The 23,418-nt window shown below is 38.2% G+C and overlaps 7 protein-coding genes across 10 annotated transcripts in view; 3 read left to right on the top strand and 4 right to left on the bottom strand.

Annotated features, from left to right (window-relative positions):
* Positions 1-485: 485 nt before the first annotated feature.
* Positions 486-1,875, bottom strand: LOC143178025 (uncharacterized). 2 transcript variants are annotated; one of them, XM_076376434.1, is made up of 3 exons: positions 1,716-1,875; positions 1,447-1,617; positions 486-1,220 (listed from the first exon to the last, which is right to left on the bottom strand). In XM_076376434.1, the coding sequence occupies exons 1-3, from the start codon at positions 1,737-1,739 to the stop codon at positions 531-533; spliced, it is 885 nt and encodes a 294-aa protein (XP_076232549.1). In that variant the 5' UTR covers positions 1,740-1,875; the 3' UTR covers positions 486-530. The 2 variants fall into 2 exon arrangements, with proteins under 2 accessions (XP_076232549.1, XP_076232551.1); XM_076376436.1 differs by having other exon boundaries at positions 486-1,088.
* LOC143178026 (uncharacterized) lies at positions 1,786-5,084 on the bottom strand. The gene is made up of 4 exons (XM_076376437.1): positions 4,894-5,084; positions 4,744-4,803; positions 4,198-4,389; positions 1,786-2,019 (listed from the first exon to the last, which is right to left on the bottom strand). The coding sequence occupies exons 1-4, from the start codon at positions 5,017-5,019 to the stop codon at positions 1,888-1,890; spliced, it is 510 nt and encodes a 169-aa protein (XP_076232552.1). The 5' UTR covers positions 5,020-5,084; the 3' UTR covers positions 1,786-1,887.
* Positions 5,085-5,511: 427 nt separating this feature from the next.
* Ctr1a (Copper transporter 1A) lies at positions 5,512-11,357 on the top strand. 2 transcript variants are annotated; one of them, XM_076376241.1, is made up of 5 exons: positions 5,512-5,649; positions 9,350-9,592; positions 9,652-9,884; positions 10,011-10,040; positions 10,331-11,357. In XM_076376241.1, the coding sequence occupies exons 2-5, from the start codon at positions 9,350-9,352 to the stop codon at positions 10,530-10,532; spliced, it is 708 nt and encodes a 235-aa protein (XP_076232356.1). In that variant the 5' UTR covers positions 5,512-5,649; the 3' UTR covers positions 10,533-11,357. The 2 variants fall into 2 exon arrangements, with proteins under 2 accessions (XP_076232356.1, XP_076232358.1); XM_076376243.1 differs by lacking the exon at positions 10,011-10,040.
* Positions 11,358-12,807: 1,450 nt separating this feature from the next.
* On the bottom strand, positions 12,808-14,541 carry Rab9 (RAS oncogene family member Rab9). Its single transcript, XM_076376244.1, has 2 exons — positions 13,379-14,541; positions 12,808-13,306 (listed from the first exon to the last, which is right to left on the bottom strand). The coding sequence occupies exons 1-2, from the start codon at positions 13,811-13,813 to the stop codon at positions 13,046-13,048; spliced, it is 696 nt and encodes a 231-aa protein (XP_076232359.1). The 5' UTR covers positions 13,814-14,541; the 3' UTR covers positions 12,808-13,045.
* A 675-nt stretch (positions 14,542-15,216) lies between these two features.
* Positions 15,217-21,308, top strand: Drosha (ribonuclease 3 drosha). The gene is made up of 11 exons (XM_076376101.1): positions 15,217-15,492; positions 15,596-16,518; positions 16,582-16,825; positions 17,900-18,091; positions 18,167-18,524; positions 18,591-19,008; positions 19,080-20,031; positions 20,103-20,312; positions 20,377-20,699; positions 20,771-20,916; positions 20,985-21,308. The coding sequence occupies exons 2-11, from the start codon at positions 15,614-15,616 to the stop codon at positions 21,149-21,151; spliced, it is 3,915 nt and encodes a 1,304-aa protein (XP_076232216.1). The 5' UTR covers positions 15,217-15,492; positions 15,596-15,613; the 3' UTR covers positions 21,152-21,308.
* LOC143177852 (pseudouridylate synthase TRUB2, mitochondrial) lies at positions 21,271-22,810 on the bottom strand. Its single transcript, XM_076376106.1, has 5 exons — positions 22,661-22,810; positions 22,382-22,574; positions 21,898-22,306; positions 21,694-21,830; positions 21,271-21,620 (listed from the first exon to the last, which is right to left on the bottom strand). Exons 2-5 carry the CDS (start codon positions 22,506-22,508, stop codon positions 21,319-21,321), a joined length of 975 nt encoding a protein of 324 aa, XP_076232221.1. The 5' UTR covers positions 22,509-22,574; positions 22,661-22,810; the 3' UTR covers positions 21,271-21,318.
* Positions 21,781-23,418, top strand: part of LOC143177853 (14 kDa phosphohistidine phosphatase) — a 48,839-nt gene continuing 47,201 nt past the window's right edge. Inside the window, exons 1-3 of one of the 2 annotated variants that reach the window (XM_076376107.1) lie at positions 21,781-21,846; positions 22,771-22,858; positions 23,068-23,241. In XM_076376107.1, coding sequence (XP_076232222.1) covers positions 21,796-21,846; positions 22,771-22,858; positions 23,068-23,241 — 313 coding nt within the window. In that variant the 5' untranslated portion in view covers positions 21,781-21,795. Of the gene's footprint in view, positions 21,847-22,413; positions 22,546-22,770; positions 22,859-23,067; positions 23,242-23,418 lie in introns of those variants that run through there. The other variant, XM_076376108.1, reaches the window with a different exon arrangement.

Here is a 23,418-nt window from a genome sequence, read left to right as displayed (position 1 = left end):
CAAAAAAAGAGTCCTGCGAGCGCTAGTAATCTCAACTGCGAAACCTCGCGGCAAAAACCCAGGAGCAATAAAAAAAGAAGAGAGAACAAGGGTGTATTGAATATTTCAAATGATAGAGAATATCGATACTCATTCAGGAAGAAAGATAGCTACGCCATTAAGTCACCCTTAGGTGTTTATGCAACTCAATCTTAACCCTCTCAGAGGAAGTCAATAAAATGACAAACGCTCTCAAATGCTCACACCCCTCAAGTGCCAGTCGACTTTAGAATATATCGTATTTCACGCACCCTCAAATTCGCTATTAAAACCAATAGAAAATTCAAAACTCCAAAGGAAGCCACACACTCAAACTCCACTGGCACTCAAAGAGCGAAGCTTCACGATACTCATTCCAAAACAGAAAGATCTTGACTCACCGATCGAGGACGCGCCCGTGACATCTGGATCCAGCAGACTCGGCCTCGCTTCCTCCTCGGCAACGACGGTCGGCAGGATCGTCGATCCTCGGCCGTGATCCTCGGTTCACTTCAAGTCACCAATTGACAAACCACCCACACACTGCACCTTGTCCCCGCGATCTCCTCTAGCCGCGGTGCACTCCAAGGGGTGGTGATCGAGGAGTTCGATTTTGTAAAAAAGGCAGGGTCTTCTCCACAGGTCGGGCAGCGGAGTAGGACGGTGTCACCCCCGTTGCGCGCGCGTGCTCGATCCCTCGCGTATCTGCAGGCTCCCGGCGGCTTCGCCGGCACGTGGTCGGGTACGAACGGAACACTTTCAGGCGGTCGAGAGAGCCCACGCGTCTCGTGTGCTTGTAATCGCGCGTTCGACTGAGCGGCCGAGTACACCCGAAGCCCCTGGCTCTCGCGCGCCGCTCTTCCTGCTCGAATCCGCGCTCGCTCCTTCTCCCTCCCTTGCGCGGCCCGCCTCTCTCTCTCTCGACTCGGCTCCCCGCTCCTTCTCGCTCGCTCCAAACACCTCTCCCGTGCGTTCCTTTTCGACCATCCCTTCCTCAAGCTTTCTCGATATTCCTTCTCCGTTATCACCACCTCTCTCGCTCCTCCCTTACCGCAACAGCCTTTCTCCGTCTGCTCGCAATAAATACGCTCCGTCGCATCGTCGCTTTTCGCAAATATTGTGCTCTCTGAGTTTATATAGGGGCACTCTCGAGTGTATGTACCAATTACTGTGCCCGTTAAGGTTACCTGCCCCAGTTTTGGCTAAATTAAATGGTATTACTTCAGTTTTTCGTACCCCCCCGACGCATTTACATTCGATTCAATATTTTTCCTACTTATAGGAATTTTTTGGTAACTAAAACAAAAAGAAGTTCATGCATCAATTAGTGGAATAAATATTTTCAATTTAATAGCGCTATATTTTGCTGCATGTGTAAATAAAGGGGAGCACAGTATTTGGCCCCCACACAGTAATTAATACCCTTACCCTATGAGCCATGCTTGAGAGACAGTAATTAAGTTCCCCTGTGCCGAGGTTGTTGGCTTCCTTCTTTGATTTCCTTTTTATGAATTTTCTTCCAGAGACTGGAACGTTAGACTTTGTTTTTTTGTTTCTTTTCTCCAGGAATAGGTGTCCAATCGACACTCGATTTGCACCCTGATACCAAACAAGTGTTTACTAAAGTATCCACGATAGCGCAGGTGTAAATTTAATTTCGTAGTCTTATCGTCAGGTTCCCAGAGAAGTGAACTTACAACGTCATTTATGGCGACTCGCATCGTCGCACTGTATGCTCCCTTCGATTCTGCCCCTCCTCCATCCACGCTTCATTTGAATACTTTCCCTGCTTTCTTTCTCCGCGACGCGCGTATTACACCACACAGTCCCACTTGGCAGCCTTCGATTGGGCCACCGATCCTCGTTTTCCTAATTCCTCTTCGCTGACCTCTGCATCGTCACCATTACGAAGCCCTCGAGCGCCAGCGGCGAGAAAAGTCTCTCGTCGATCTTTGCCTCCTGCACTCTCATTTTCCTCCAGCTGGCCATCTCCAGCGCGCACTGAAACAGAGGAATTATTATCTGTTACGTCGGTGAACGTCTTTTGAGGCAGGTTAGTGCGCTCAACTCGACGCTGGTCGTCGTGCCTCCTAGGGCGCCGAGCGTCGCTGTTCTTACCCAGGAAATCGGTTGACGCGCAGAATCACCGTTCGAATCGCTAATCGAGCTCGGCGAGGATTTCGAACGGTTTCAACAGGCGGACGCCGATGTCAGTGACAATTGGGAAAGGTGGACGTCGCTTCAAGGTTCGACGGAGCGTGCCTCGAGCCACATGTGGGCTAATGGGTCCGCGCGGCGTTGGAGTGGACGCAAAGTGGATCGTGCGTGTCGAAATTGTTCTCGATAGCAATTAAAATCCGATAAGATTCGCGGGATTCCGCGGCTCGATACGCGTCGATAAGGGGACGACCACAGACGTCGGTTTATCGTTATCGTGCTTGGCAATGAAAGGCTCGGCTGCTTTTCGGCTGCCTCGGGAATGGTGGATCAAACCGCGCAGTCAAATGTCGCGCAAACACTCGACGTAGCCGAGAACTGGTCGCTTCTTCTTTTCTCCGCAGGTGATAAAGACTGATCACCGAGATCCAGCAGCGCACAGTAGCGTCGGGGACCAGGCAGGATAATCCCAGCAGACGATTCCATCTACCCGAACGTCGAGATTTATGCGTCTAATATGACCGGTATTAATTCATAAATCCGCCGAGTATTACCATCTACGAAACTACGCGATTCATAAATCCCGAGATTTATGCTCGCAACACTGCGCGGCTGCAGATGGAAAACGCTCGGTCGAGGCACTGCGCGCGAGCGCGGGTTAAATTAACCTTGAAGCGATTCAATTGCTCGAATAAAAATTGCAAATCTTTGCTAGTCGCTCTTAACCCGTTGCCCGCTGTTAAATACTCCCGTGTGGTTCTCGGGCTTGCTCGACGCGCGTAAAATCGCGCGGAAAACGCGGCTGAGGATGTCCAGCTCGAACGCGTGCGTTCGATGGAAATTTCGACCGCGACTCGAGTCTTCTCCCATCGCTCTCTCTCTCTCTCTCTCTGTTTTTCTCTTCTCTCTCCTTTCCTCCCTTTCTCTAACGGACGAACGCGTATTTCGAAAAGGGGAGAAAAAAAAATTTGCAATTCCACGGTGTGACATCAGAGGCGAGGATCTTTAGCCGAGGAGGAGATGGAGGTCGTCGCTAGAGGAGGAGGTGGTGGAGAAAGAGAAAGAGGAGGTGGAGGAGGCACACGGGTTCGCTTTTGCCTGAGCGTACCCGTTCGTTCACCCTAGCGGGGGCACCAACCTGGCTTTACTTCAGTTACACGCCGAGAGAGCCGGCGCTGTATATAGGTATATAATACATTCTCGCGTGTACTTACACCTAGTATAGGTAGGTATACGGAGTGTACAGAGAGTGTCCCGGTCGAGCATGATGCGGTTCCACGGCCCTTTACGAGCGAGGCGGGGTACCGACTTGCCCCGTTCTCCAAAGAGAAAGATCGAGGCAATGGGAGAGAAAGGGACAGGGGCCAAGCCCTTGTGTTCGATCGCTTTCGACCGGCCGCGGATCGTACTTTGAAGGAAATTTTATACCCCGATACGGACACGTCATGATATCGACCGTGCTGGGGACGATGCTGGTTCAACAGTGAAATTTATTTTCTTATTAAACTGTCGCGCTCTGAAATGGGAGCAGACCTTGCGTGGGGTCACGAGCATTTTTGCCGAAAGATCGTGCGCGGTTTTTTTTTTTCGCGTACGTGATTTTTCGACGATGCAGAATTTGCATTGCTCGGCGCGTTCGACGCGATCGCGCTTTGAAGGGGTCCTTGACCGAGCAAGCGGTTATTCCAAAACGCTGACTATTCATAATAATGACGCTTACTTATGAGAGGATTGCTCGAATAGCTGAACTCGTCGTGTTTTCACGAGACGACGGCTGTTCGAGGATCGTAAAACCGTAGCACTTTATGTAGAAAAAAGTCTAGGTTTCTTTATTTATTTCTATAGTGCCTTATGTCTTTAGTGTTATATAAATTCGTTGCTATGCTACTTCATCGTTGGTTCTTAATAAGTAAACGTACATCACATAGTGTTTTGGTCATGAGAAATAATATATACAAGAGGCTGGAGATGAATAAGAGCTACAAGTTTAGATTAAGGGTAACGACCAGTGTGAGCGCTGACCATTCTGATGGATACTGGATCTGTCACAGTGTCCGTTGGACTGGATCTCTGTTGTTGGTGCGAATAGCTCACTTCCATATCAATTTCGTCCAATTCTTCTTCCTCCTCTTCATGGGTATCTGATTCCTCCTCTTCTTCTCCTTCTCCTTCCTCTTCCTCCTCTTCCTCCTCCTCTTCTTCTGATCCTCTGAACTAAACACATTTACAAATAATTGTGCACATTCATCTCAGTATTATTCCAAAAAAAGAATAAAAGCAGAATAATATAGAAAACTAATTTATCGTATTCACCTACGCTAGCAATACGAAGCACATTTTTTTTTAATCGCTCTTCGACCAATCCGACTGTCGGTAAAATAGTCGCACGGAAAATAAACACCACGCATGGTAAATGGTGAAACACTTTACAAAACAATTCGACATTCTTTTTGTTGACATGTCACTGTGATGTAATATCGTAACATTTCTGAATCGAACGTAAACTCTTGCCAAATATATAAACAGAATACAGTACGCGTAACAGAAACAAAAGTGAGGTTAACTTACATCACTGACTGTTTTCCCAATCGGAATGTGATCGTATCCTTGGACTCGAACATGTTCCCTCTGCAAAAGCCAATATACACTCATTATCATACAAAAAAACACTTAGTGTCAATAGTTAGACCGTGTCAATAAAATGTTTACGACACTTACCCATGCCTGATGCTCGGCTTCAAGTGCAGCTACCTCGCTTTCATCGTCACAAGGCCTATCAGCGTTGAACCACAGAGGATCTGTTGCCCTTGGTTGTAAATTTGGCCACAATGGCATAATCGACATCACGAAATAATTGTTTGTATGCAAAATTTGACAAAAGAGCAAGAATCAATGCCTCTACCAGCGTACGAAAGATACACAAACTACTGCGCATACGCAGAGACCATGCGCTTGAAATTGGCGCTTAGCCTTCTGAATTCAAATGTTATTACGACCTTACAAAGGTAATACGCGTATTTGTATAATTGAAAGTGTGAATAAATGGAAGATTTTGATACATTTGTCTTTGGTGTCTTTCTTTAGAAGGCTTACATATTAATTAACCTTAATGTGAATGTAATTCAGAAATATTTTCTCGCCAGCTCCGAGGCATTTTAAACGAAACAACATACTCGACGCACTGCGCATACAGGTTACGCCATCTGATGTTCAGAAATGAAAATTATCCCATTACTCCTCTAGTGTCACGTGTTTAACCGCGGAAAGATATCACGCCGAGTCTTCGTTATTTTATGTCCACGGCGATGGAGGAAACTGTGAAAGTTGCGTGCAGTATATTAATGGATCTGTGAGAGGTTGTCCGGCTGTCCGTGCAGGGAAATCTGCGAAACTTCCCTCCTCGTGGTCCTATTCTCGCATTCTCGCAAGATTAGAGCATTTGGCGTGTGACATAACCTCGACCTTCCAGCGAATGTAAGTCAAAGAATTAATGATCTTTTACCGCGTCAAATTAGTATAAGCTGTCGCGCGCGTATTATACAACGGCACATCTCATTTTGCAATCCCGCTCCTAACATTTACAATTCGCGTACTGCACATTCGGCTGCATTGTCGTTGTGTAAGTCAAACACGAAATCGAATGATCGACCTACATTGACAGCTGCATTCAGGAGTATTTAAGAATGCAGCAAGAAAGTTACGCGCGACAGAACTTTCACATACTTCGACGCGAATGTTATCTTAATGCCTTCGCTGATCCTTTCACGTTTTACGCCAATTTTAATAATTTCTATAAAAAGCAGAAGGCTGACGCAAAATAAAATCATCTTGATTACTTTCCATTAGAAATGTACGGGGAATGACATATGTTACGGATATAACGGAGAGATAATTCGAGCCGATAAAAAGTGAATGTACATACAATCTCGCGAGATCCTTAAGCCTCTACTAGAGCGTTTCCAATCGAATTCGTGCAACGTTCTTTGCAAGCAAATGGTAATCGAAACTTAAACAGTTTCCTCTTGTAATAAAATACGTTATATCGCGAGCTCTTTATCGTTCGAAATTTGTATAACAGAAATCTTGGCGTCGATGTATCGCACGCTAATTAAGCGCAATTAACTGTCATCGGTTCAATTGAATCCAATATTGGTCCGCTCTCGATCCATTCGATTTTGCATAAGCCAGCGACCTGATATCGATTATCGATTCATCGAGCGATATATCGATGCCCAGAGAGCGTTTATAAGGTAACAAAAGATGCATTTCCTGCGATTAAAGATACAAAAGAGTTCTTAATCGCGCAGCTTTTGTTTCGCTCCTTCGATGGTTTTCTTTCCACAAGCAGGAATTAAATCGCTAATCGGAACATCCTCTTCCGGGAGAATTATATCGCGCATTCTCCGGAAGGTGAATCGTGGTATTCCAATATAGGGATTCCTGCGAAGGCAATGCATTGGCGTGGGACTTATTGAATCATTTCTCGCGCCCACGCGATTAATCTTCTTTTTCACCTCTTCTTCTTTCAACTATTACCTCTTTTCCTCCTCGTACAAAGCTGAATTGTTCAAAATATTTTCGTACACTTCCTCCTTCAGTATCGAAAGACAGACTTCCTGTTGTTATGCAGCGTCGCTCTCCCTCTGTGTCAATTTTAATCGCCAGTGGTTTATGCGGTGAGTTTGTTAACCACTGTGAGAGGGCTTCATCACGGGAATCCTGTTGTTTATGAGCTTCCTAATTCTTATCACTCCATAGCTATCGATGTTGCTATTTATAATCCATTACATCGTATTTAACATGTCCTGATTTTTTAATATGTAGCCTACGTTCCATAGGATTGATCGATAGAATTACTGTCTACTCTGAGCACGATTTCCTTGCCTTCTCTTGTCATCGGCCGAGGAAACGTGACAATGATGTTTGTTGAATGTGTCCAAGGTTATCGAGGTACAAGTGTAATTAACTGATATGTGGTAAACGTTAAGTAAGCGAAGAACAATGTTTTTGCTACTAGAAAGCTGCTAAAAAGAAAAAAAATGATTCACGATATTACGATTAGACGAGCTTGTTTATAAACACTTCGTTGCGTTACTTCTGCGAAATTATTACATAATGATAAGGGTCAAGTTAATCGCTTGATAATGCTGCAAGATGACTAGCAATAGATAATGATGAACCCACTCCGTGACGCCAGCGCCTTAATTTATTTGTCAACGTCGATTGGAACAATTTTATTAATCGCCTCTATCCGTGGCAATTTTCCCACGTCTATGGCGTGATAAATAAGAAATATGCATGTCGTGTGATATATAAGTCGCATCTCAGAAAAAAAAAATACTATTATCGCTGCAACGAAACCCCGCTAAATGCTTTTACCAAGAGATAAAGTATTTATCTTTTACATTTAGCGTAACACCCCCCCTGAGTAACGAATTGTAGTTCGTTTTCACGGACTATTGTTATTCAAGCAAACAGATATCGCGTTTCCTTGCAAGTTTACTTTTCCAAAAGTGTCACGTTTCCGTTGCGCATCGGCGTTTTATCACCTTTCGTTATATGGAATCGACGATGCACGTGCTCTCAACCGTTTTGTATGCAATTTAGTAGAACGTTGTGACGTTGCTTTTCACGTTCATTGGAATTGTAATTACGGAAATCGAACACGGTGATCAGCTGTTCGATGAAACTCCGAAATTTAGGAAATCAGATAATCGTTCTAGCTTAATTTAAAATTGCAGAATATCCTCCTCCATTTGACAATGATTTCACAAATGATAACATTTGCTCCAAGACAAAACGATATAAATCATGTAGCCAAACAATTTGAATTTATACTCGAATCGGAATTTGCAAGATAAGATTCGTATTTTTAGCAGAACGAAATTGAATTTAAAAAACTCAGTCCCCTTGAAAAGTTCTGTAATGAAGAATCGAAACTCTAGGCTTGAAACTCCAACAGAAAAAGAAATCTCATTTATGCTGTTTTTCAGACAGAAACACATGGACCACTTGGCACTGTGTTTCAATAGTTTTTCAAGCCAGCGTATCAATCGAAAAATCTTTCTATAGAAGAGACCTTATTTTGAGACTCATTTGGTCGTGACGAAGGCTCGAAAAAGAGCAAACAGAGTTCGATCTCACGGCGTGCTTCTCGGTTGGCCGCGCAGAAGGCGTCTCGTAGTGTATGAACACTAGAGAAGAATGCTAGCCGCACAGTGGGCCCGCTGGATCTATCCTAAAGAAATTCCGCTTTAGAAAGTACGCTGACTCGCGTTTTTTCGCTCTGTCTCTTTGTTCTCGAGTCACCTGACCGCCAGTCATGAACTCGTTTCTTCTGCTGCTACTGTTCCAAACTCGTTCACGGCTAGCCTGGCAGACTGCCGAAGGGGAACGAATAGATTTACAAAAATCAAGGTGTTAATTAAGAGAGGCAAGAGCATCGTCCGTCGCAAGATTTCCAGCTCGCAGAGAAACTTCCATCGCGGTAAAAATTTCGCCTAAGAAGTTTCACGAAACCCCTTCGCAAAATTACGTAATTACATCCTGTCGCCAAGCGAATTTGGCAGCGCAGAAATTCACATTATGATTCCTCATTGTCGTGTAATTATAGTTTAACGTCGGATCCAACGTTCCATGTTTATCAATCGCATCGTACGAGACAAACGTTGTTACTGTAAAACGAACAAGTGTTGGAGCAACAGGTGTCCTTTGTACGCAGAACATGATTCCTCGATCGGACAATTTATGATGAAAACCTGTTCACCGTTAGAGCAGATTCGTCACGCGATTTTTCAACGCCTAGGACACGATTGCTCCCCTACTCGATAACTAGCTTCCTACTCTGTTAACAGTAAAGATTGGATGGAGACTTGGTGTAGTGGTATTGCCGTATACATGTATGCAAATGTCGCGCGAGTAAATTTGAGAAGCATTTGGCTTCTGTCCTCGATGATAAGTATTGGTTCGACCTCTGACGCGATGTCACCGTCAATTAACAATATAGGAAAACGCGTGTACCTTCTAGTACTACATAATAAGTTTCGTCGAGCAGTGTCATGTGCGATACATACTAAATGAAATGGATGCATTTTTGTTTGGCAATATTTAACGAATTTTGAGTCGCTAACGGGAGCACCTGATGAATTTGAAAGAAGGGAACCCTCCTTTGTAGATGTCCAACGATCATATGGCACACATGATGAACGCATCTGGGATGCACTCGATGCACGATCCCCATGCAGCCCATGCAGCCCATGCAGCTATGGATCACTCGAATATGCACGGTTCGATGGATCACGGTAGCATGGATCACGGAAGTATGAATCATGATAGTATGGACCACAGCAGCATGCATCATATTGTTCAGGCTGCCAGCGCAGAAGTTTGCGCCGACATGGGGATGCACGGTATGTCGGTACGTATCATTCGTAGTATGTCGTAGATGTTACGTACTGGAAGATACGGTGTTTGCAGATGACATTCCACGGGGGATACTGTGAAAATGTATTGTTCGAATCGTGGAAGATTTCGTCGGTGGGAAGTCTGATAGGATCGATGATCGGTATCATGATCATGGCTGCGCTTTACGAAGGATTGAAGTATTATCGAGAGTATTTGTTTTGGAAAACGTACAATGCTCTCCAGTACAGAAGCGTGACAATGCCTGCAGAAAAGAATGTTGTGGCTGAGGATAATCGTGTTGTACAGTAAGTTTCCTAAGTTTTCTTTCTTTTTTTCTTGATGTGTGACTCATCATTTGAAATTTCATTTTCGATAGATTTATTCATCTAAAGAGTTGCTAGACGTTGTTCAATTCGATTTTATTTTTTTAGTATGGTTGGAGAAGTAATTCACAAACAGCCGTAAGTAAAAGAGGAACAATCTTTAATATTGTGTTTCTTTGCAGCTTTCTTTTGAATTGCATGTTTGACAATTGTACCTCTTTTTTAATTAGTTGCACATTCATTAGCCTACGTGCGATATTTCTTTCTTATTTATTGGGATTTCGTATTTCTTTTTACTCGGCAACTCTCTTCCTCTTTAGTTACATCAGATATTGCTTGGCTTGATAATTTTGATATCTTTGGACATTTTATATTGATGGTATCTAAATTTGATATGAAATTAATCTATTTTGTATACATTTGTACAGGCCCACGATGTTGTCATGGATGCACACGTTTCAGACGTTTTTACACATTGTGCAAATTGTGCTGTCATACTTCCTCATGCTGATCTTCATGACTTACAATGTCTGGTTGTGTTTTGCTGTAGTGTTTGGCGCAGCGGTTGGTTACTTTTTATTTGGATGGAAAAAATCTGTTATTGTAGACGTCACAGAACATTGTCATTAGTTGTTATGTATTTAACATATTGTATTTTTTGCGATGAAAATGTACATTTATGTACATTACCGAAAACTTTGTACTGTTAAGAGGAATTCTGCAGGTATTAATTGTGTGCAGTAGATATGAGCAGGGAGAACAGTTCTCTCAGATTTATAATATCTACAGAAATATATGGAGGAAACGTTTCTAGTTTGTTTCTTCTTATATATAGTTATTTTATGCATGCAGAATGCAACTTTCAGTTATTGATTTTAAACAGTATGGTTTAATTATCATTGGATAAAAAAATAGCTATAAAAGACAAAGTTGTATACAAAAATACTGGAAGATTAATCTTTCACGTAAACGATTATATAGCGTACTTAATTTGTAAATATTGTTAAAAAATTCAAATGAAAAGAGCATCGTAAGATACGCGCACACTTTTTTTTTTCAAACTTATACACATATACTTTGTATCTTTCTCAAACATATTTTGTACATGTTTATCCTTTGGTCAATCTTTTAACGTTTAAAAAAAAAAGTGTGCAGTAGTGCTTCAAGTATTGCATACATTACGGTGCACTGTTACAATGTAATGTTATATATAATTGTACTAGTAGAAATTAATTGAGAACCTACTGCTTTTTATAAAATATATGGTAATATAAATATAAATTCATTTATACAATAAAACATCAAAGTGAGGTACCAAAAACACTTTATCAATATATTTGACTAATTTCAAACAAGCACAGAATATCTTTATTTTTTATTGCAAAATTGATTTTCAATAATATAAAATTCATAAGGTGTAATTATACGTGAATATTTAAAATATGTTATGAAAATCTCGACTGCCATTATGACAAATATAAGATAATAATAAATAAAATATTCTATAATAAATGCAACGTATACTGTACAAAAGTGATTTTTATAAAATCATGAATGAGACTCATGTACAACTAATGATACAAAACATTAGTTAATATAAAACTGATCATACATATTGTAGCTGTTGGTGAGACATCACCTTGATATGATTAAATTTTATATGCAATTCGCACCTGAACCAACACATTATTCAGTATAATACTAGAAATTTATATATCCCACATATGTTGCTATACAAAAAGCACCAACATGTACGTCACGTATATAATTAATGCGCACCCTGCCATTGAAAAGATCTTTAAATTACAATGACGTCACATACTCTGTTTTTTCAGTATGTAAAGCATTACTAAAGTGTTAAGTAGCATTTAGATAAATTACATTGCTTTAGAAATGCGTTTCATACGTACGTACAGGGTTGTACAAAAAGCTTTATTTGATGTGTTTATAACATTATTAGTTTTGTAAGAAAATCTTTAAACATCGACTGCAGAGCATTCCAAGAGCAGCAGAGTATGTTTTGTTGCACACGCGTCTCAAAAATCGTACATACATATATGTATTATATGAACATGATAATTTAAAGAATTTTCTGATAAATATACATATTACACCACTGCCCTTAGTTTGTGCTGCAAGGAATAAGGCAAATTTAGATTACAAAGCTAAATTACAATTTATATCTATTTCTTATTTATAAAGCAGTTGATGGTAATGATTATTACTATTATTTTATCACAAGCCAATGGTGTACGAAACACTCAAAATACTGTTTGTAGCTCATGAGCTGCACAAAGCGTGATACGAATAGGACGTTCAATTTGACCTTATACTTTACAGTCGTATTCTGGAAATATCAACGGTAAAATATTATCTTTTATAAGCAATATTATCGTATTAGTTTAAAATATTTCGATGGAACTGAAAAAAATTTCGTTGAAGTAATAAAATTAGATGAACCTAATTCATAAAAGTATCACATGGACGTTATGTTCATTGGCAACATAAAAAATATATACTAGCTAGTGGAAACAAAAGCAACAAGTATAAAAATATACCGATACTCCTATAAAAAACTATTAGCATTGAAATTCACCTCATTGTGAAGAATGTATTGTAGTCAGGCAAAAAATCTCTTCAAATTATTTTGTTAGACCTAGAAGAAAAAGCATGTTACGTGCAAAGTTGTTATTGCAATTATACAACTAAGAGATTACTACCCTCACGTAAAATTAACGTGAAATTAACTATTTGAAAGTATCAAACATTATGTAATTTTGTTACCAATAGTTGTGAATTAATTTTGAAGAATTAGACACATTTTTTTGCAGAGAGAATTATTGTGTAGGTCAAAAGAAAGAAGAATAAAATACTTATATAATATAATATTCTTATATATCCTAAATACAGTAATAGTCACTTGTAAGAAAAGGTCCAATTTTTAACACAGCATACTATTTGTAAGCATAAACAAATTTCATTTGTTCATTTCAAAGAATGTCAATTTGCATCACAAGTATTGTTATATTTATCTTCTTACCACTTATTTTAATTACCTGATCATAATCGTGGATCTTGAGAAATATGTTTCATGCATTATGTTATGAAAACATAAAAAATATTTGAAATCTTGTATCTGTAACCTACTCAGCACCAGACACTGGCATACAACAACTTGAACGATGAGGAGACTGTTGCTTAGAAAGATCAACTGTATCTTCTACTAAAGGACGTTCTAGTCTAGCTTCGAGTTGTGCCCAAGCAGCTACAGCTGCACCAAACGCTGCTTCAACATTGGTTGCATCTTTTGCAGACGTTTCTACCAGTGGAGGGTCTCCATTCTCTGCACACCAAGCTTGAGCTTCTTCTGTAGAGACTTGTTTCTCAGACTCTGGTACATCCACCTGAAATAAACAGACTCTTTGATCAGTATCAAAGCTTTTCAATGCCTTTCATATACCACACTTTCCTCTTACTTTATTTCCAACAACAATAAATGGAAATGTTGATCCCTCCTGAACATCTGCATAATAAAGGAATTCAGACCTCCAAAGTGCTAAATTCTTGAAGCTTGTTCTATCATCCACTGCATATGTTAAAAGACAAATATCAGAACCTCTATAAAATGGTGTTCTGAGGGTCTTGAATCTCTCTTGTCCAGCCGTGTCCCATATCTGAAGCGTGTATGCTTCTCCATTGATTTCAATATCTTTGTTCAAGAACTCCACGCCAATTGTGTGAAAACTGTGTTCATCAAAGTGATTCGATACAAATCTGTTCATGAGACAAGACTTTCCAACACCACCATCACCCAAAATCACTACTTTTAAAAGCGTCGATCTTTGAGAATTACGATTTTGTAAATTGCCACCTCTTGGTGTAGTCACTGCAGACGAATTATTCCCTGACATGTTTCAATGCTTCACTCTTCCGAATAATAACGAAATTACTTGGTCGAGGATATAACAGAAATTTCTCACATATCAATATTTTTGATAAGAATTAAGAAGACTTCTCTCGAACGTCGGTCGTATTCGATGACTTCCTGTCAATGCAGGAATCAGCTGATTCTGATATTAAATAAGTCAATACACTTTTACTATACTATATACATTTCACATTAACGATGCACACCCACTGATTGCTCATATGCTCCGTATTCTTCGCTGTGTCAAACAGCTAGATCATTTAGAATATTTTAATATCGTGATTTTCGTTTCGCGGTGAGGTATAACCTTTTCATCTTCTGTTCGAAATTTTTCGATTTCAGTAAGTTTCGAGTGATTACAATTAGTGAGATAATTATTTACAATTTTGCGGCGGTCATGCGTCTGGTCTTCTTGAATTTCGATTGAACTGCTCGAACGGAGTCAGATACCCGTAACAGATGCCCTTTGGTACTGAGTCACAGCCATCACCGACTAAAATTCTAATTCTTTCGGTCAGATATATTGCACATATACTCGAAAGCATTCGGTGATGGCACGTAACATGGACGATCTTTCGATGTTTTCGGATAGCTAGAAGGTATCACTGTCCCTGGACATTTTGGTTGTGGGCAAAGTATTTGACACTTTGCAGACGACGAAAGAAACGCCCATGTTGAATGCGAACACACGAAACGAACATGGCTACCCGAAATTATAAATAATATTTGTCTCGTTTAGCGCGAGACAATACGGTATAACATGTGACTATCAACTAATAATAACGTTTATAATAATAGTCCAGCATGTGCTGCGAAATTCTTATGATACAAACAGTATGATGTAAATCGAAAATTATTAAAAAACGCGCATTATTTTCATTAGGAATAAATAGTTTGGAATGCATACGAATATTGCAAAATATATATTTTGACTTCTCGTATAAAAGTAATGTTCTAGGATCCTAAGAAGCAAATTATATATATATATATAAAAAGAAGAATGAATTGTATACGTATTCATGATACAATATCATAGTATTATATAAATTAGTTATGTAATGCCATAATAAAGCTCATAAATTCTGATGATTTAATGAGGTAAGAATAGTTTATGACCGTATAAATTATAATCGTTTGTAATAATTCGTCTATTGTCATATAATTTGAATTGCATTTCCTTTGTACCGAAAGGTGGTGTTGCAGTTCTCATAGTTAGATGCGCATGCGTCCGAAAATTTGAAGTATGTAATATCATTGATGACATACTAAATAGACCTCGATGTTTTATGGGATATTGTACTATATGATTTGCAATATCGACTAAGCAAAGCGCAATTGGTTTTTTTACGCCCTCTGTTGTACAAATAAACTTTAGTATGCACGTGTTGCGTATAGTGGCGCGCATGGTATATTCTTAAAAATTAGCACACTATCGTAAATCTATTAAATACTTTGTCAATGCCTTATCAAAGGCTGTCACAGACCTTGACGAACACCACTGGTGGGAATGGTGTTGGGTGTAAAACGTAAATTTTTATTATCATTTAAATATTAAGAACAATTGGATAGTATCATGTTACAGAAGATTTATATATGTTTTACTTGTATAATTAATTTCAGTATCGCAATGAAATTATATTTCCTTACAGAAGATTAAAAATTGTAAGAGTCCTTATATGCTTTGCAAAGTTTTGTTGTTGATTTCATGAAATAAATAAAGAGAAGAAATTTACTATCTTTTTATTTAATGTTATAAATGTTATAGATAAGACTTTTATAAAAAATGGACAACACCCCTCCAAATATTGGTCAACCCTATTTTTGGAGTTCAGGAGTTTCTCAGCCACAAAATGTGGGGTACTATAATGTGCCACCTCCAAATTATCCACCACCAAATTTTCGACAACCACCACCATCGTATAATATGTCTGTTTCTAATTTGCCTGAAAACAAAGCTTCTAATTTTGTACCTCCATATCATTCTATGCAAACCTGTTATCAGAATGATATTCCAAGTTCTTATTCTGATGTTTCATGTCAGAATCAAACAGAGATGCAATGTTCTAATCAGAATTTTGGACTTACTGGCTATTCTCAACCAGTAACGGAAAATTTCAATGCAAATTGGGATGGCAGAAATATATATCAAACTGATGTTAGTACAGAATGGAATTCTAGTAGTTATTCAACTGATTGGGACAAGTCAAACAGTAAAGATTCTTGGTACGAATCTAATAAAGCACAGGAAGATGAGAAGAAATCAGTTTGTGAAAAGTATAATGATGCTTCAAAAAGCAGAAGGTCAGAATGGAGATACAAAGACAAGGAGTCTTCTAGTAGTCATACAGTTAGCAGAAAACGATCTAGAAGTCCTGAAAGTAGATCAAGATCCAACAGATCACCACACAGATCAAGATATGATTCTCACAGAGACAGATACTCTAAACACCATAGAAATAGATCTAGTTCTAGAGAACGATCACATACTGAAAGTAGTTCTGGGAGAAGATCATCTCACAGAAGAACCAATTCATATGGTTCACATTCACAAAGATCATATACAGGTTATAGAAGTAGGAAAAGGTCAAGATCTCAAGAATCTTATTCATCTAGAGCTACTAGCCCAAGTAATAGCTCCTCCAATAAGAGGGATCCAACAGAGAGGGAACTACTCCTGGAAAAATATAGGTAAGAAATATTAAGTCGTACAAGTATAAGAATTGTCACATATATCTACTAATATTTTTTCAGGCAAGATTATTGTGCAACAAGCAAAGATATGGAAAGAAAAATGGATGAATTATCTGCAATGGGACCTGAAGGTATCATGGAAAATGCAAGAAAAGTATGGACACGTACTGCACCAGCAGATCTGTACTACACTAGAGATGATACTAATCCAAAGTTAATGAGAGGCACACCTAAGTTGCATGAATTGTGTGAATTATTCAAGAAAGTGTTAATAGATAGAGCTGCAGCAGCAAGATCTTTGCAGGTATGATTACATCAAATGCAATGTACCCAGGTTAAAAAGATTATAGCATGTTTATCAAATTGAAAATTCCAAAGTTTGACGAAATGCACGAACTTCCTAAAATTTTTTTCAGAGGTGTCGCTCGCAGTGACATAAAGCCCAAACCTTCCCCTTTAAGATAAAAAAAAAATTAGGTTGCTACGATTTTTTTTCGCAGAGTTACAGCACTTTAAAGTAGACCTTGCATTTTTGCAGTACAGCAGGTAGTGGCGGTACATGACAAAAATGCAAGGGTTCCTTTAAAGTGCTGTAACTCTGCGAAAAAAAATCGCACTGACTTGATCTTTTTTTTTTAATTTAATTGGGAAGGTTCAATCTATATGCTACTGCAAACGGCATTCCCGAAAAAAATTTCGGCAAGTCTGTCATCCCGTCAAACTTCACAGTTTGTCATATTGAAAATTTGCCGAATTTGACGAGATGCACAGACGTGACAAAATTTTTTTCGGGAATGCCGTTTGCAGTAGCGTATAATATGAACCTTCTCCTTCAACTTAAAAAAAAGATCAAGTCAGTGCGATTTTTTTTCGCAAAGCTACAGCACTTTGAAATAACCCTTGCATTTTGGTCATATACCGCCACTACCTGCTGTACTGCAAAAATGCAAGGTCTACTTTAAAGTGCTGTAACTCTGCGAAAAAAAATCGTAGCGACTTGATCTTTTTTTTAACTTAATTGGGAAGGTTCAATCTATATGCTACTGCAAACGGCATTCCCGAAAAAAATTCTAGGAAGTACCAGCATTTCGTCAAACTTTGGAATTTTCAAAACGATAAACATGCCTTCAGATTTAAAGCGGTACAGTAGTAGAGGTGTAGTAAAGTTAAAATTAGGGCATAGTATCTGCTAGTCAAGACTTCAAGCTGTAATTTAAAAAAAAGATCATGATCCTACGATGATTTTTCGCGGAGTTATCGTTAGTCAATGTTAGCCCACTTTTGCCCAAAATTTATCTATGCAATAATTGTCTTAACCAGTGAAGTTGAAAGTTTTTGTGAATTCAAGTGAGTCTAAAAAAATATTATTTTCGTATAGTCTCCTTATGAACCACCTCCAAGAAAAACTAGAGCTCGTTTATGCAAACACAAATCGGAAGTTTGCAGCAGCTCTTCTTCTGATAGTGATAGTTCAATGGATGAGGATGATAGAACAATGGAAGAATTAATGGCAAAGAAACAACATCCACAACGACTGCATCCCGAAATGTGGTTCAATGATCCTGGAGAAGTAATTATTTTGTTCTACCAGCACTGAGCTGTGTACACCTGCATAGATATCCTTTATAATTTTTGGTTCTTTTAGATGAATGATGGACCTTTATGCAGGTGTAGCGCAAAGTCGAGAAGATCTGGTATTAGACATGGAATTTATGCTGGCGAAGGTGCAATAAACAAATGTGACCTAAACTCGAATAATGCAGATAAATTGTACCATTATCGAATAACGATTAGTCCACCAACAAATTTTCTTACGAAAACGCCGACGATTATTAAACACGACGAACATGAATTTATATTTGAAGGCTTTTCTATGCTTTCTCATTTTCCACTAGTAAAATTGCCTACATGCAAAGTAATACGATTTAATATAGAGTATACGATACTTTACATAGATGAAAAGTTGCCGGAAAATTTTACCATCCGAGAATTAGATTACTTTCGTAAGTTTTGCCTTATTGTACTGTTCCAGTTGTCACACATTTGTTACAAACTCTTTGTCTTTGCAGAAGCTTATCTATTCAGGGAAATATTGGAGCTTGTAGACTTCGATTTATATGCAGCGCAAGATAAATCTGGTTGCGGACAGTTTCATTTTATGCCAAGATTCGTGCGTGACTTAGCCGACAACGGACAAGAGATTCTATCTATGAACGAGGTTTTAAATTATTTAATAAAAAGTAGTAAATTGTTAATAGATCCAGCTGATCTACCTAGGTTAGTGGAGATGCCACAATATAAATGGCAAAATTTTGCCGACGAGGTAAAGGGTATGATAGTTACATATCCTGCGAAAAAGCCATGCAGCGTTCGCGTTGATCAACTAGACAGGAATCAGTCTGATCAACCACCAGGATTAATTACTTATCCAGAAATAGTACATTTTGGAATTAGACCGCCGCAGTTAAGCTATGCAGGAAACGCAGAGTAAGTATTCCTCATTTCATTATAAAATAATTAATGCAACATAATATTTACTTTTCTATTGGTTCTTTCAGTTATCAAAAAGCATGGAGAGATTATGTAAAATTCCGACATCTCTTAGCTAACATGCCAAAACCATCGTTCGAAGATAAGAGGAAGTTAGAAGCTAAAGAGAACAAGCTGCAAGAGTTGAGAACTCAAAGTAAAATGAAACGCGACGTCACTGTGGATGTTAGCTCTGAGGGATTTTACAGAACTGGAATAATGTGCGATATAGTGCAACACGCGATGCTAATTCCTGTACTTGTTTGCCATTTGAGATTTCACAAATCCTTAGACAACTTAGAACGTACATTAGGTTATGAATTCAAAAATAGGTATCTTCTTCAATTAGCATTGACGCATCCTAGTTACCGCGAAAATTTCGGCACAAATCCAGATCACGCACGGAACTCATTGACTAATTGTGGAATAAGACAGCCCGAGTATGGCGATCGTCGAATTCATTACATGAACACGCGCAAACGTGGTATCAATACACTAATCAATATAATGTCAAGATTTGGCGCAAGAACTGAAACAGAATCGTCGATAGCGCATAATGAAAGATTGGAGTTTTTGGGAGATGCTGTAGTCGAATTTCTTACATCGATTCATCTGTTTCACATGTTTCCTGATCTAGAAGAAGGTGGCTTAGCTACTTACAGAGCTGCAATTGTTCAGAATCAACATTTAGCTGTATTAGCTAAGAAACTGAATTTAGAAGAATACATGCTTTACGCGCATGGAAGTGATCTCTGTCATGATCTAGAATTGAGACACGCAATGGCGAACTGTTTTGAAGCACTAATGGGTTCGTTATTCCTTGATGGAGGTATAGAGGTTGCTGACAGAGTTTTTGGAGAAACTCTCTTTAAAGATGAAGAAGATCTTGGAAAAGTTTGGGTTAACTATCCTAAACACCCTTTGCAAGAGCAAGAACCCACAGGTGATAGGCAGTGGATACCAAGTTTCGAACTATTGCAGGTATGTGTACATAAAATATACACTTTCTATTACATATACCCTAGAATATAACCCTGACGTTGTTTATGCAGAAATTGACTAAGTTTGAAGAATCAATTGGCATAGAGTTCACTCACATTCGTCTTCTAGCAAGAGCGTTCACCGATCGTAGCATTGGATATACAAATTTAACACTGGGTTCTAATCAACGTTTAGAATTTCTAGGTGATACTGTACTGCAGCTCATTGTTTCTGAATATTTATATAAATATTTTCCAGAACATCACGAAGGACATTTATCTGTACGTATTGCTAAAAGTGTTTTTTTCCTTAAATCGGAAAAAAATTAATTATTATACTTTACAGCTTCTACGAAGTTCTCTTGTGAATAATAAAACGCAAGCTGTGGTATGCGATGATCTGGGTATGACTCAATACGCGCTTTACGGAAATCCGAAAGCAGAGTTAAAAACAAAAGACAGAGCAGATTTATTGGAAGCCTTCCTAGGAGCTCTTTACGTCGATAAAGGTTTAGAATATTGTCACGTCTTTTGTGATGTGTGCTTTTTCCCTCGTTTACAAGATTTCATCATGAATCAAGATTGGAATGATCCGAAAAGCAAACTACAGCAATGTTGTTTAACATTGAGAACTATGGACGGTGGAGAACCAGATATTCCTGTGTATAAGTAAGCATTGAAAAGTGTTCAAAACTTGAGTGTATTGTTTTTAAGCTCCCATTAACTCATATTTTTTCCAGAGTAATCGAGTGTAAAGGACCAACAAATACTAGGGTGTACACTGTCGCTGTGTATTTCCAAGGAAAACGTCTAGCAAAGGCATCAGGCCACAGTATTCAAGAAGCGGAAATGAACTCAGCCAAAGAAGCTTTAGAAAAATCTCAAGGTATAAAATTATAGATTATTTTTTAAATCGAATAGCGTAACTTGTATTTTATAAAAATTTTTTGATAGACTTATTCCCCCAATTGGATCATCAGAAGCGCGTAATAGCAAAGAGCATGAAAATGCAACAATGGCCAAATAAACATAAATCTAGGGGTAGATCTATGAAACCCACAGATAGACACGACGATTCAGAATGCAGTCAACGTTCTAAAAGAAGTCGCAGTGAAGCGTAACGAACAATAATAAATTAATTCATTGTAATTAATTTTAGGTAAGCTTTGTATGAGTCGTATAATGTCGAATATTATTAGTAGTAAATTTAATAAATAAATTCAATTTAAATAGAATAATACTAATGTAATTAACTGTTTATTTTTTTAATAAAAAATGATATAAAGTATTATATAAATGTTGATATTTTATTAGAAGGTTCATTGAAAGTATCATTATCACGTTCTACTAATGCAGGGCTTTTCTGATACAATATATCTGGATTTTCGTTAAGAATATTTTGACACATCTGCATATTCTCCATAATATGTTTTAACGTCCAGTGCTTTTTCAACAATGCGTGTGTTATATTAAATAAACCATCTTGAATACACTGAATTTGGGTACAAGTAGCAGTGCTATGGAGTTGCATGCCCAGGTCATGAATTATGGTTTTTAAATACATTGCATCTTCATTTATGGAGACTATCTCTGCAAGACCATGAAGTAAAGTTGTAAGCTGCAGTTTAACATTAATTTGAACATTTTAGTTGAATTCATTTACCTAATGTAAACTCTGGAGGGGTAAAATCTACACATTTGATTGTATATATCATGGGAATTTTAGAATTTACAGGTCTAAGTAAACCTTGAACTGCTAACTCATATGCTGCTTGACTCTGTATATCTACTCCACACAATCTGCAAATATATAAAGGTACATATATCACTCGCATCATTTTTATCTGCATGCTAACTTCTTACATACTCAAACATCTTTTTTTGATGAGAAGATTGCATTGCACTGCATAGTTTGTCTATGTGACCTCTTTTTACATGTTTATATGTAGACTTTTCTACTATTTTCCCAGTATGAAAATAATTGTTTGTTGCCTGGCCCAACAGTCCCTTTACTCTATAAAATCTTGTACATTTGTTTATCCTCATTTTATGTATTATTTTAATACCAGCATTAATTCCAAAAACCATTACACCACAAGCTTCTCTTTCTATCAGATTTGTGGTAGCAAGTTTAAAATCTTGTATTTGATAACGAGGTCCTACTACCAAGGTATGATCTGCATAACTATTATGAATAAGAACTTTCATTGGTTTGTTTGTTGGGCCTACTATACTTATGTGCTTCTTTGGAGGACGTACACGTAAGTTGTTAAGATCTAAAAGGAATGAAATATATGATTAAACATTATTGCTTTAGTATTTTAAAATAAATGAGAGAAACACATTGATACCAGCACATAAGTTGGAGAGTACAGTTGACCTTGCTTGAATAAAGGCTAGATCTGCAGGTTTATAAACAATAAATATACCATTCAGTGCGCTAAACACAATTCGTGCATCATTCACGTATTTTTGCATTTTGTACAATGCAGAAGTCACTTAGGGGTACCCACTTGTATGCACAGGTTTTCTATATTAACCTCCCTAGAATAATATATCTTATATATTAATAAGTTGTTATACAAATATTATTCAGTTATCTAATACTGCAATAGTTAAATTTTCGATACCTCTATTCTCCGTTTTTGTCAAGGTTTCATACAGAAAATCTGAGTGCATCATTGCACACTAAGTGCATCTGAACCTGTTTGGTAAATTTTCATTTTCCATCTTTTATAAGGACATCTGGTGTTTACTGCAACACATGGCTGTGCTTTTCGAGAATCTTGGAATCGGAGCACTGAGTGGCCGGCACGTCATATTTAAAGGTATTTCTTGAAAATTACGTAATAACAATCTATTTTATATACTTTCTTGTAATATTTCAATGGAAACTCATTCACCACTATCGAGTACTCTTTGAGCGAGTTTTTTAAAATGTAATTTGGTCAATGTAAGCTACTCTATTAATGATAACAGGTTATGATTTATGATGAATGAACTGTGTTACTGAATTAATCTCGTAATTTATTTTTAGCGGTGCTCTCAAATAATAAGCGATTTGTTACAATGTCACCATTATTGGATAAAGTACCTGATGTGGATATCGATGGTTATGGAAGGTTCAAGTACATTTTGATCAACGTCCAGGACCAAGCTAGCAAAGAAAAGAAGTCTATTGTCAGAGGCTACGCCAGATCGCAGTGGCATGGTAAGTTATGTTAATAAAATATTTCAATGAGGAGAACATGTTCCCTTCTGTTTCTAAATATATATATATTTTTATTGTACTTACTGTATCTTGCTTAGACTTTTCTGCAACTTAACCATTTGCTCCGATTTATCTTTGACACAATCGACACTATTTAACACTATAATATATTCTGTA

The sequence above is a fragment of the Calliopsis andreniformis genome, chromosome 4, assembly GCF_051401765.1.
Source record: "Calliopsis andreniformis isolate RMS-2024a chromosome 4, iyCalAndr_principal, whole genome shotgun sequence".
Classification (NCBI taxonomy): Eukaryota; Metazoa; Arthropoda; class Insecta; order Hymenoptera; family Andrenidae; genus Calliopsis; species Calliopsis andreniformis.
Note: the sequence above shows the minus strand (reverse complement) of the source record. Positions and strands in the feature narration are given on the sequence as shown.

Bases quoted from the DNA above. Each gene is read 5' to 3' on its own strand.
- LOC143178025 (XM_076376434.1), bottom strand. From the start codon at position 1,739: ATGCGAGTCGCCATAAATGACGTT. The intron at 1,618-1,715 runs GTAAGTTCACTT...GTTTGGTATCAG, and splicing joins GAGTCGCCATAAATGACGTT to GGTGCAAATCGAGTGTCGAT. The intron at 1,221-1,446 runs GTAAGGGTATTA...CATTTAATTTAG, and splicing joins TCTCAAGCATGGCTCATAGG to CCAAAACTGGGGCAGGTAAC.
- LOC143178026 (XM_076376437.1), bottom strand. From the start codon at position 5,019: ATGTCGATTATGCCATTGTGGCCAAATTTACAACCAAGGGCAACAGAT. The intron at 4,390-4,743 runs GTAAGTTAACCT...AAATGTGTTTAG, and splicing joins TTGGGAAAACAGTCAGTGAT to TTCAGAGGATCAGAAGAAGA. The intron at 2,020-4,197 runs GTCAGCGCTCAC...CCTCTGTTTCAG, and splicing joins ATCCAGTATCCATCAGAATG to TGCGCGCTGGAGATGGCCAG.
- Ctr1a (XM_076376241.1), top strand. From the start codon at position 9,350: ATGTCCAACGATCATATGGCACACATGATGAACGCATCTGGGATGCAC. The intron at 9,593-9,651 runs GTACGTATCATT...CGGTGTTTGCAG, and splicing joins TGGGGATGCACGGTATGTCG to ATGACATTCCACGGGGGATA. The intron at 9,885-10,010 runs GTAAGTTTCCTA...TTATTTTTTTAG, and splicing joins GAGGATAATCGTGTTGTACA to TATGGTTGGAGAAGTAATTC.
- Rab9 (XM_076376244.1), bottom strand. From the start codon at position 13,813: ATGTCAGGGAATAATTCGTCTGCAGTGACTACACCAAGAGGTGGCAAT. The intron at 13,307-13,378 runs GTAAGAGGAAAG...TGTTTATTTCAG, and splicing joins TTATTGTTGTTGGAAATAAA to GTGGATGTACCAGAGTCTGA.
- Drosha (XM_076376101.1), top strand. From the start codon at position 15,614: ATGGACAACACCCCTCCAAATATTGGTCAACCCTATTTTTGGAGTTCA. The intron at 18,092-18,166 runs GTAATTATTTTG...TGGTTCTTTTAG, and splicing joins GGTTCAATGATCCTGGAGAA to ATGAATGATGGACCTTTATG. The intron at 20,032-20,102 runs GTATGTGTACAT...TTGTTTATGCAG, and splicing joins CAAGTTTCGAACTATTGCAG to AAATTGACTAAGTTTGAAGA.
- LOC143177852 (XM_076376106.1), bottom strand. From the start codon at position 22,508: ATGCAAAAATACGTGAATGATGCACGAATTGTGTTTAGCGCACTGAAT. The intron at 22,307-22,381 runs GTATCAATGTGT...CATTCCTTTTAG, and splicing joins ACTCTCCAACTTATGTGCTG to ATCTTAACAACTTACGTGTA. The intron at 21,831-21,897 runs GTATGTAAGAAG...ATATATTTGCAG, and splicing joins CATCAAAAAAAGATGTTTGA to ATTGTGTGGAGTAGATATAC.